We start from the raw sequence: 12,478 nt of genomic DNA, 5'->3' as shown, positions 1-12,478 counted from the left end.
ACACAAACACACACACACACACACACACACAGAGAGAAAGACGACACAAAGGGGCAATGGCACAGATGTGGTGAGCCAAAAGGGAATGTGAAATATGTGATCATGTGACATAAACATGGCGTCCTGAGCGTGTCACCAGCTGGCAGCCATCTTGGAGGCCCTGTAGTCTTTACCTCCCTTTTTACAGTTAAGCTTTAGAGTGAGTGGCCACACCATGTAGTAAGAAAATGTGCAAAAAGTAGAGACAACGCAAACATGATTTTGATATCAAGCACAAGAAAGTTTGTCATTATTTTCAGTATTTAGAGAAAAATACGTGAAATAAGAAAAATTTACCTATTTTCTGGAATAATTTGCACATAGGAAAATGTGCAAAAAGTAGTCTTTTAGACACAACGCAAACACGGTTTTGATATCATGCACAAGAAAGTTTGTCATTATTTTCAGTGTTTAGAGAAAAATACAAGAAATAAGGAAAATATACCTATTGTCTGGAATAATTTGCACATAGGAAAATGTGCAAAAAGTAGTAGTCCTTTAGAGACAATGCAAACATGGTTTTGATATCAAGCACAAGAAAGTTTGTCATTATTGTCAGCAATTAGAGAAAAATACGTGAAATAAGGAAAATGTACCTATTTTCTGGAATAATTGACAGTGTCATGCATTAATAAGGTTACACAACATAATTATTTACACAGCAACGATGCAGTTAAGGTAGTCGGACAATCACATTGATGAGACAATCGCAATCACATTGTACTTCAGTATGCAGCAAAAAATAATTAAATTAAATTAAAGTTAAAAAAAAAAACTAAAATTATATTAGGAAAGCAGGAAGTGAACAAATGTAATAGTTACTGATTGTAAAAGTACCAGATGGAGGGGTAGGATTTAATTTTCTTTTTCTCTGCGATGTCACTGTGCGTACCAGTTCAGGGAACAGGTTAGTTCATAATCATTTTCAACGTTTCAATTAACAAAGATGCTATTGTTTTTTTAAATATTCCACTTTTTATATTTTTTAAAGCATTATAAGGGTCCAAAACCATCATTGTAACAGCCTAAATTCACTTTTATGTAAATGTTCCTGTCAACAAAGTCTTGCAGTCATTCTCCACAAAGCTTTGCTGCAACTGTTGAAGTAGTTTTGGTGAAATCCTGCTACCTAACAAACAAACTCACAATCGGCAGTGAAAACACAACAATTCTTATAAACGGCTCCAAATGGGAATCAAACATCTGCAGGCCATTCAGGCACCCCGCCTACTCACTCATACTGTGTGGCCTCACACATTAGAGTGTGCTCTTTGCATCATGTGTGAACACCCGCTAATGGCGCCAGGAGAGTGACAAGTCCAGAAGGCCCTCACAGAAACATGACAAGGGGCGGGAACACGACCACCAATCACCTGACAGGAGCAGGTCACGTTGGAGCCCACTTTAGAGTCATCTTTTAAAAACTAAAAGGTGACGGCCAATTAGTGAGAACGGACCAGCGGTGGTGAAGTGCTGATGGTGGTGATGGTGGTGATTTCCCGCCCCTGTGTGGCGGTATGGAGGGATGTGTGTGATGAATGATTGACAGGCGAGCAGCGTAATCACATTTAAACACAATAAGTCTGCTAGCAAGATTTCTTTCACCTGCTGGGGAAAAGGTTTTATGAGCTTGTCACTGTTGCCAACTCCTCGGTAAAAAAAAGCAGACTGCAATGTCATATGCTAATTTGCATATCATTTACATATCATGTTGTAGGATCATAATAGAGAGACATAGGAGAGACAAAAAAAGTAAGTAAAAACACCTGAATTACATTTACAACTACAAATATGAAAACTGGCCATCACGTCATCAAAATAAATCATTTTAATATTTTATCCCAGCTAACGTCTCTCAGCGTCTAGCCAGATTTAGCAACAAAGTCCAAGTTGGCAACACTGGAGCTTGCAGGAGAAATAGAAGCCAAGAAAAGGCAGAGGAAGACACACACACGCACACACACACACACACTGCACGTGACACATATTTATTAAAATAAACGTTTGGTTATTTTCAGATCGTAACCATCAACGCTAATCATCGTATTCGTTCCTTAAAGGCCTAAAATAGACTTATCCCAAATAGTTTAATTAATAGTATTATACTAAGGACGATGGGCTGCACGGCGGACGAGTGGTTAGCACGCAGACCTCACAGCTAGGAGACCCATCTCCTGTGCCATCTCTGTGTGGAGTTTGCATGTTCTCCCCGTGCATGCGTGGGTTTTCTCCGGGTACTCCGGTTTCCTCCCACATTCCAAAAACATGCTAGGTTAATTGGCGACTCCAAATTGTCCATAGGTATGAATGTGAGTGTGAATGGTTGTTTGTCTACATGTGCCCTGTGATTGGCTGGCCACCAGTCCAGGGTGTACCTCGCCTCCCACCTCCAGCATACCCCGGAGATCCTAATAGGGATAAGCGGTATAGAAAATGGATGGATATTATACTACTTCTACTCACACTACAAGTGATCCTTGGGTTACAAACAAGCCTTGGAAGTTGGATCTTCTACCCAAATTGTACAGCAACTAACTGTTAAGTCACTCACACTTTACGCAGAATAGATGAAGAACATATAAAATAAAATAAAAAGATTAAATGCAAGAATTAAATCAAACAGTAATAAAAAACAAAACTTTTATCCCTATTGCAAACAGACACGCTTATTGGAAGGAGGAAATAATGAAACCACTACGCTGCTCTATCAAGCATTTTACGAGGTCTAATTTAACTTCACTCTTCATTTTTACTGTCCTTTTTTTTTTAAGGCGCTGCCACCAGAAGCGTCTGTCCTACTCTTGGGAGGCATCATGGAGGTTAAATTTAAAAAGTTACTTAAAAAGAGCAAAAGTGACATTGTCCTTCCTTAGTGTAACGATGCGTTCCGACGTATTGCTCTGCATGTATCATAGCGAGAGTTTTGTAATTTACCACAAACTTCTGGTTTTTCTGTTTTGTATTTATATTTTAGTTCATTTTGTTACTTCATTTAGCAATTTTCATGCTCAAAAATGGTTAGAATAGCTACAGGTCGCTTAAATATGATTTTTTCTTTACGAACAATATGGTGCATTCACTCATGATCATTTATTCATTTTCTACTACTTATCCTCACAAAGGGGTGCTGGAGCCTATCCCAGCTGTCTTCGGGCGAGAGGCGGGTACACCCTGGACAGGTGGCCAGCCAATCACAGGGCACATTCATACCATGCATACAATTTGGAGTCGTTAATTAACCTAGCATGTTTTTGTGGGAGGAATCCCGGAAATGCAAACTCCACGCAGAAATGGCTGAGGGTGGAATTGAACTCAGGTTTCCTAGCTGTGAGGCCTGCGTGCTAACCACTCGACCGCCATGCACGATCATTTATTATTATTATTTTTTTTTAACGTAATAGAGTGATGGAGTGATATCTGAACCCCAGTGTAGGGATGGACGACTGTATTTAGTGCTTAAACCTGGATTGTGCTTTCGGCTTGCTAGCTTACGAACAATGGTAAGTAAAGAGAGAGGGTTCTGGAGCTAGTAGCATTATTTCCACAATAAGCACTCAACACTCTAGCATTAGCATTAACAGCTCTATACTGCAGATAGAATTGACAATACTATATTGTGCAACAAAACACATTTACAACTGACCTCACCGTCAATGCAGAAACACAATCTAATATTGACTTTATGTGCAAACGCCCCCAAAAAAAACACACACATAGCTTATTGAATATGATGCATCATTCTCAGATGTCGGCTTGAAGTTGTGCATACCTATGTCCTGGGAGTGATCACCATGGTAACGGCTCACTCACCCCATCAAGCTTCCTCGCTGTCCGACCCCAGGCCTGCCTGGCGTAATTAATTACCAGCTATACATCCACCAGACGACGCACACAGGCACACATCACTCTTCATCACTCTTCATCACACACTCTGATTAGACGAGCGGCGCTGAAAGCACGTAGGCAAACATGGTGGTGCACGACAAAAGGGTGGCATCAAATGCATGCGGTTTGATTCCACTCAGCTGCTGTAAGACAAGGGGATGCAGTGAGTGTCTGTGTGCGTTACCTGGATGAGGCTGGCTGCCGGGTTTCTCCTCTTTTCAAAATGCTTCTGGCGATGTTGTTCCTGTACCTTCAGGGCGAAACCTGAGCCCAGGATGCCCTGAAAGAAGCCTAGAGTCAATTCAAGCCAAGTCAATTCTATTGATATAGTTTATTGATATAGCCCCAATTCACACATAGAAACTATCTCTATGCACTTTATACACGGAGGCTCTGCATATATTAAAAGAGAACCAACTGAAGCCCACGTGAGCAAGCGCTTAGGATGGAGGCAAGGGAATAAAACCTCTGTGGGGCGGCTGTCTGTCTCAACCAATTAGGTTGAAAAAAATAAACTGAATAGAGAGATAAATGGTAACGAGAGAGAGAGAAAACAGGATAGAGGGGGCATAAGCACTGCCATAACAGTAATAGTCCCATGATGACAGCAATTGTTCATATAAGCAGACTAAGATATAGAGGTAGGAAAGATACAGAAAAAAAAAGAAAAGGAAAGCTCAATCTTATCAAGGGAGATTCCTAAGCAGTCTCGGCCTCGGGCAGCATAGCTAAGCCAGCCCAAGTCCTATGTGAAACATGAACATATATTTATTTCCCTTTTCTGTGCATTATAACATGAGAGTTAATGTCAAGTTAATATCAGCTAGCTAACAATGCTGTCATTGGGATACATCTATGTGAAACATGAACACATATTTTTTTCCTTTTATGTGCATTATAACTCAAGAGTTAATATCAGCTAGCTTACAATGCTATCATTGGGATATACCTATGTGAAACATGAGCACATATTTATTTCCCTTTTATGTGCATTATAACATAAGAGTTACTTTCAAGTTAATATCAGCTAGCTTACAATGCTATCATTGGGATATACCTATGTGAAACATGAACACATATTTCTTTCCTTTTTCTGTGCATTATAACAGGAGAGTTATATTTCAAGTTAATATCAGCTAGCTTACAATGCTATCATTGGGATACACCTATGTGAAACATGAGCACATATTTATTTCCCTTTTATGTGCATTATAACATAAGAGTTAATTTCAAGTTAATATCAGCTAGCTTACAATGCTATCATTGGGATATACCTATGTGAAACATGAACACATATTTCTTTCCCTTTTCTGTGCATTATAACAGGAGAGTTATATTTCAAGTTAATATCAGCTAGCTTACAATGCTATCATTGGGATACACCTATGTGAAACATGAGCACATATTTATTTCCCTTTTATGTGCATTATAACATAAGAGTTAATTTCAAGTTAATATCAGCTAGCTTACAATGCTATCATTGGGATACACCTATGTTGACTATGAAGTCCTGTAAAAAAAAACAAAAAAAACCTCAACAACGTTGCATGGTTTCATAATCGAAATAAGTGTATCCCAATTACAGCATTGTTAGCTAGCTGAAATTAACTTGTTTTCTCCATAGTGTCTGTGTCTTACAGCTGGCAGGGCAAAGAAGGAGATTCCCAAAAGAGCGAATCCGGCAGATAGCAACCTCCCCGTCCAGGTCTGCGGGGTCTTGTCACCATAGCCGATGGTTGTCAAGGTGATCTGAAAGGGCAGAGTGTGAAATCTCTACTATATACATTATGGCTTATTACATTCATCATAATTGTGTAAGGCAGGGGTGGCCAACTTTTAGGGGCCAGTTTGATTACTAAACAGGGTTAAAACATACATTATATATTTAACAACCTTCAGTTTTGTGGTTTTTGCATATTTTTATTCGTGTTCTTTATATTGTTACATGACGTCAATACCCCATCCGCAATGTTGTGCATCAACAGTGACTTTCCCCTTACTTTGTCAGAGTTTTAGCAGAGTTCTGGTTAGTTTTTGGCGTTGAAGAAAGTAGTTCCAGCTGGTTGGGGTCATTTCTCAAAACAATATGCGTTCAAAAATTAATATTTGTACATTGCAAAACTGTTTTCTGCTTTTTCCATTTTTCTCTCCATTCTTATCACATACATTTCATATATATTTTTTTAATTTGTGTGTTCAAATACTTGTGATTGAATGAAAGTATTGTCAATCAGGGCGAAAGATGCTTCAAAGTTTCATCAATTACTGCCATTCCCACATGCGGCGTTCAATAACAGGCCGACTTCCCCTGGCAGCAGCAGAAAATTGAATGTATTGATTGGTCCATCTCTAGTTTAGATGGAGCGTCACAGTGTAATGGGCTTGGGATAACGACGATAAAGGGAAACCGGCAGAGTGTGACAGGAAAGTGTAGTTGTCATTAACATCGCAAAGACACCAGAAATAGAAATATATCGACAGACCTGGTATGTAAAAAACAGTATCACATTAGGCTAGGCCAGGGGTCTCAAACACGCGGCCGGCTGGCCAAATGTGGCCCGCAGGACACTAGTTTGAGGCCCCCGTCTTGATATGAAAGTTTAATGTTAGTGCGGCCCGCGCAAGTTTGATATGGATGCTGTATGGTATCATGTACCCAGAAAAAATTATTACGTTTGATTAATGTTCATGTTAAAGGTTAAATAACTGTTAATAGTTATCCTCCCTATCCGTGTGGAAGTGGTAAGTTTTTGGCTATTTAAGTTTAAAGGAAATAACTTGAAGGCTACCGTTTAGGTCGCTAGCTCTCTGGTTTGCGAGTTAGCATGTGTTTCAAGACCCCACAGTTCAAGACCCTGCAGTTGCGCAATATGTTGTAAAGTATAAATGTGACTATAGTTGTGTTTTGTCATGTCTACAGGGCTCTAATAATGCTTTGTTAATTTTAATCTGAAATTATGTGTTAATAATTTGTCTACCCACCAACTATTTCTTAAGTTTTTATTATTTGCCGTTTTATTATTATTGTTATATGTATTTATTACTGATTGATTAATTTTCTTTATTCTTGATTTGTTTATTTATTTTTCATCTTAATTTGTGCAGAAAAATAAAAATTAAGATATTTGAGAACAGTGGAATGTTTTATCAGAGCTTTTATTGTAGAAAATCGGAACCAAAGCACTGAAAAAGTTTGTATATTTTTCTCTTTTTAATAAATGCGTTTTGTTTTTTTTTAGAAAACATGATGCGGCCCAGCCTTGCCCAGACCGTAGCTCCAGTGGCCCGCAGGTAAATTGACTTTGAGACCCCTGGGCTAGGCAAAATGTATTTTATCACCCCCAAAATTCCTTGAAAAGTGTAGAAAATGCTCTTATGAAGGACACGCCGATACGCCAGAAAAGACTCACCGTGCCCCACCACAGCGCGTCAGCATAGGTGGCAAAATCTTTGTTTTCTTCCTTCTCCACCAGGTAAACCAGGAAGGAGGAAAATATAAGCACAAGAAAGCCGATGTACCAGGCTGTCACCAGCTCCTGTATATGGTGAAAAAGTATGCTATAGAAAAATAATATCCACATACTCAGCAATTATCTGAATGCTTTTAGTTATTAGATCTTCCATGACTTGTACCTTACTGTGTGCATAGACCACAGATCCTAGCAGCTTCCATGTCCCTCCTCTTCGGTCCATGCGTACCATGCGTACGATCTGCAGGAAGCGAAGACTGCGCAGGGCGGAAGCGGCGAAAATGTTGCCCTGGCTTCCGGCCGAAACCACGGCGACGGAAGCGATGAGTACGATAATGTCTGGGTGTGACAAAAGCTGACTGAGCATCCTTAAGTTGTCATCTTTAATAACTACTATTTCATCTTTATCTCTTATAACATTTTACCTATACATGGACTTACCTATGACACAAAAAGGTTTCCTGGCAAAGCGGAGGCGTCCCTGCCAGCCTCGGTAACGGCAACAGCAACCGGCGCTCCATATTCTGATGATATACTCCAGGCCAAACACTACAATCATCACAAACTCCTGCACACCACACACACACACACAAAGTTATGTTGTGACTACCAGTAAGATGTGTCTTGGCTGGCCAGAGTCACCATGACAACAACAGTGATGCTATTCTGCTTCGTGCACTGCTACTGTATGTTGGTGTCAGGCCACACAACAGTACTGCTGTCTTTTAAATGCTAACCAATGACAGAATGATGAGCTGTCACTCAGTTTTTAATTACAAGTTCATCAGTCAAAAACACACACGTCTTGATTGCAGATAATTGTGTCTGTGTGTCCTACCAGGATAAGCAGACAGTGTGAGGAGAATTCCTGGTGAGCAGGGATGGTGGAGAACACAGACAGAACCAAACATCCAAACACCAGGATGAACCTGAGGAGACACAAACACACCCGCACGCAATTAGCTCATTGAACAAACAAAGAGGTGAAGGTCAGTCTCATTACGTTAGGTGATGTACAACACACACACAAAGGCGACCCGCACAATGATGTGATTATTTCTCCTCTGTGAGCCACCAAAAACTCACATTAGCTTCATTAAATAGCTGTTGCCATGGCGATACACTTGATTACCACACTGTGTGCATGGAAAAACAGACATAATGTGAATATCGCTGTTTATTATTTGTTTGCATCTTTCCATCCATTGATTGGCTGCACAACAAAAAATGTTCACATTTTCAGAAATACGTTTAAATAAATTTAATTTAGCTTAAAATATGATAATACTCGTAGATTTCATTATGTACAAATACATTTTAAAAAAATACATTATTATAACAATTCAACAAAACAAAATAATACTCAAAATAATACCCAAAACTATTTTATTCGATTTCATTACAGATACATTAAATCATAAATTAAAAATCCATTTAATAAATTCTTACTAATTAAAATCTGGCAATGCCAATATTTTTTGAATTTTTTTGTAACATTTTAAATGTGATTTAAAAGTATTTTTTTATTTCTTTCATTTTCATTAAAAAAATATGTTTAAAAATCAAAAATACATTTGTCATTCATAGATTTTACAATATGACAATGCAAATAACATTTTCAAATACTGTTGAGAAATACATTTTAAAAAAATGTAATTATTTAAATACAGTTAATAAAGTTTTGATTAAAAACATATATTCAATTGTTTAATATTTGACAGTAAAATGACAGAAAAATGACTTTCATTATGGCTATCATTACTTTTCAATTGTAATGCAATTTATTTTGTTTATCTTCTAACAAAATTTGACAGGAAATATCCGGGATTTCTGTGTTCAGAACTCTGCTCAAAGACATGAATCATTCAGAAACAGCGCCCTTGATATTATCATATCTCTGCATAAACAATGTAGATGTAGTCTAGCTATGCTGAAATTGACCATATTGGTTATTTATAACGCTATCCACTACTGCAGCATATAGTCAATCTCATGTTAAGGGTGGAACAGCAAAGCACACCAAATAAAAGAGGAGATTCAATTAAAATGTGAACACGGCGACCCAGAATGCACCTCTCCTCTCCTCTGTGTCATATGGTAACTAGCTTAATGAGCAAAGGCAAATTAAAATTCATAAGGGGGCTTCCAGGCAACATATGCATGTGCTAGAAGTCTTGGAGGAGGACGCCATCTGCCTCTTGCATGTTTACAACTTCACAGTCGATGGACTCCTCGTGGCTTTAATCTTTGATGCCACTTGTTTCTTCTCTCGTTTCTTTATAATTTTTTTTTACCCCCACCAAACATGAAAGCATTCTAATTGGTTGAAATAACACCACTTTGTGCCTATATGGTCTATTTTGATAAATAGCTATGACATCAGATGCTTCCAAAACATGAAATGATTCCAAGAATAGTTCAGGATACAAAGCATTAAGAACAGATATTGCAAATGTTAATAACACAGGGCACATATAGACAAACAACCATTCACACTCACATTCATACCTATGGACAATTTGGAGTCGCCAATTAACCTAGCATGTTTTTGGAATATGGGAGGAAACCGGAGTACCCGGAAAAAAACCCACGCATGCATGGGGAGAACATGCAAACTCCACACAGAGATGGCCAAGGGTGGAATTGAACTTGAACTCGGGTCTCCTAGCTGTGTGGCCTGCATGCCAACCACTCGTCCATAATGCCCATGCAACTGGAAAATGATGCAAAATGTTCACATAATATGTGTGTTGTTTATATTAACTCATTCAATCCTTCAGTCCCGGCCATTTTAGACAATTTGAACGAATTTTGCAAGGCACACAGAATATTGTGTTCTATGGATATATATCCATGGAACCTACCAAATGAAGAATTTGACTCCAATCTTTCGACAAGAAAAAAAAGTTTGTTTCTACCTTTTTCCGTTCTTTAGTAATCAGTAGTAGAACATAGGTAAGTTTCAGGAAAATATCAGTTGCCAACTAAAAAAGGGAGAAATTTTCAATTTTCTTTTCGTTGCGGGGGTATGCTGGAGCCTATACCAGCTGACTTCAGGCAAGAGGCAGGGTATACCCTGGACTGGGTGCCAGCCAATCACAGGGCACATAAAGACAAACAACCATTCACACTCACATTCATACCTATGGACAATTTGGAATCGCCAATTAACATTTTTGGAATGTGAGGGGAGACACCATGCAAACTTCACACAGAGATACCCAAGCGGAGATTCAAACCCAGGTCTTCCCGATCTCCTGACTGTGTGGTCAACATGCTAACCACTGACCCACTGTGCAGCCCCATCTCAAATGCAGTATACCTGTATAAACAACTGTACCACAACATAAACAAAGGGTGGTTTTACATCAAATTGACAATTAATTTACAAATATAAGATTATGAACTACTTAAAATTTGCACATTTGGAACTGAACTGTGTTTTTTCCCATTCAAATTCACACACCAAACTCATAGCACCACCTTAGCCCACCTTCTGGCTGTTTTTCTGGCTTAAAACTGCTCTAAAAGTGACATCTATTAGTGTGCAATTGCATCATCACCTCTTTTTTTCCCACTGTGGCTTACCCAGTGATGTGGATAAAAACATCTGATGTGTGATGCAGCCGATTTCTTTTTCCAATTTGATACTGAGTAAAACTCAGGCGGGTTATTGGCCATATCGATCTAACAGCATCGCTCATAAATAAAGTAAAATAAAGAATATTACAGTACACCAGAATAATTTCTGAGGGAAAAAAAATCTAAGGAGGCATGACAATGAATATTTAAGTACCACTGCGCTATGATTAAACCCAAAGGTTTGCTCTTGTCAGCCATGGTCCAATCTACTTTTAAAATCATTCTTTGCTTTCTTTTCCATATGTAGGGCAGTAAAAAACGTCCTTTCAATTGATGGTGAAAATAATATTTGACCGACAGCGGCGGTAGTCATAAAACGAGGAATCTCAGAGCAAAAGAAAACACGTAAACTTGGCCGCAGACACACTTTGTAAAGGTTTAAAGTGTTAAGAGCTTCCTGACACAATTCGATAAATCATCTAGGCAGGAATAAAATGTGTGTGTGTGTGTGTGTGTGCGTGATAGAGGAGGATGTGGTATATGTCAGAGGTGAAAGTTTTCCACTCATTATCCCCTGGTACCATCATCTACAGTATGTGACGGTGCCAAGCATGCAGAACTTTTCAATCAAGGCGGCGAAAGAGCGAATGGAAACAAAAAAAAAAAAAAGAAAAGGATGGAGACTGGAGGATGAGCAGGAGGAGAGGATGGAAAGAAGAAAGACAAAAACAGTGCCAGATGAGACATTTTACTTTGAATAAGACACACTTGAAGATGTGGTCAAATATTAGGAGGCTCCTTCAAGAAGACACGAAGGGAAAATATGCTAGAAAGTGAATGGAGGGCAGTTTGAACTCAATGAAACCAGAATGTGCTTCTGATACAGAACCCGATTGACCAGAACACTACAGATAAAATAGTAAGTAAGAGATAAACTTCCAAAAAAAAAACAAAACTAATTTGAACAAATTATCTATAAATGAAACTGTGGAAGGGCTGCATGGTGTTCGAGTGTTTAGTGCGCAGACCTCACAGCCAGGAGACCCGAGTTCAATCCCACTATCGGGCATCTCTGTGTGAAGTTTGCATGTTCTCCCCGTGCATGCGTGGGTTTTCTCCGGGTACTCCGGTTTCCTCCCACATTCCAAAAACATGCTAGGTTAATTAGCGACTCCAAATTGTCCATAGGTATGAATGTGAGTGTGAATGGTTGTTTGTCTATATGTGCCCTGTGATTGGCTGGCGACCAGTCTAGGGTGTACCCCGTGTCTCGCCCAAAGACAGCTGGGATAGGCTCCAGCGACCCTCATGAGGATAAGCGGTAGAAAATGAATGAATGAATGAATCAAACTGTGGAAATATCATATTTAATAATGATTATACGGGAGCCAGGCAACAACATTTTGTTGGCAATTTCACTGTGTTATTGTGCAATGACAATAAAGGAAGTCTATCTATCTATGATTGTAAAAATTAACAATGATGTTTAAATATGAAGACGA

At 38.9% G+C, this 12,478-nt stretch overlaps 1 protein-coding gene across 1 annotated transcript in view; it reads right to left on the bottom strand.

Annotated features, from left to right (window-relative positions):
• The window catches only part of kcnq5a (potassium voltage-gated channel, KQT-like subfamily, member 5a), a 70,550-nt gene that overhangs the window by 22,155 nt on the left and 35,917 nt on the right, over positions 1–12,478 (bottom strand). Inside the window, exons 2-7 of the mRNA XM_078787282.1 lie at positions 8,233–8,323; positions 7,836–7,962; positions 7,558–7,733; positions 7,335–7,460; positions 5,563–5,673; positions 4,109–4,204 (exon numbers count right to left, since the gene is read on the bottom strand). Of these exons, the coding sequence (XP_078643408.1) occupies positions 4,109–4,204; positions 5,563–5,673; positions 7,335–7,460; positions 7,558–7,733; positions 7,836–7,962; positions 8,233–8,323 (727 nt within the window). The remainder of the gene's footprint in view (positions 1–4,108; positions 4,205–5,562; positions 5,674–7,334; positions 7,461–7,557; positions 7,734–7,835; positions 7,963–8,232; positions 8,324–12,478) is intronic.

The sequence above is a fragment of the Doryrhamphus excisus genome, linkage group LG20, assembly GCF_037039965.1.
Source record: "Doryrhamphus excisus strain RoL-2023G ecotype Guam linkage group LG20, RoL_Dexc_Guam_v1.1, whole genome shotgun sequence".
NCBI classification, from domain to species: Eukaryota; Metazoa; Chordata; class Actinopteri; order Syngnathiformes; family Syngnathidae; genus Doryrhamphus; species Doryrhamphus excisus.
Note: the sequence above shows the minus strand (reverse complement) of the source record. Positions and strands in the feature narration are given on the sequence as shown.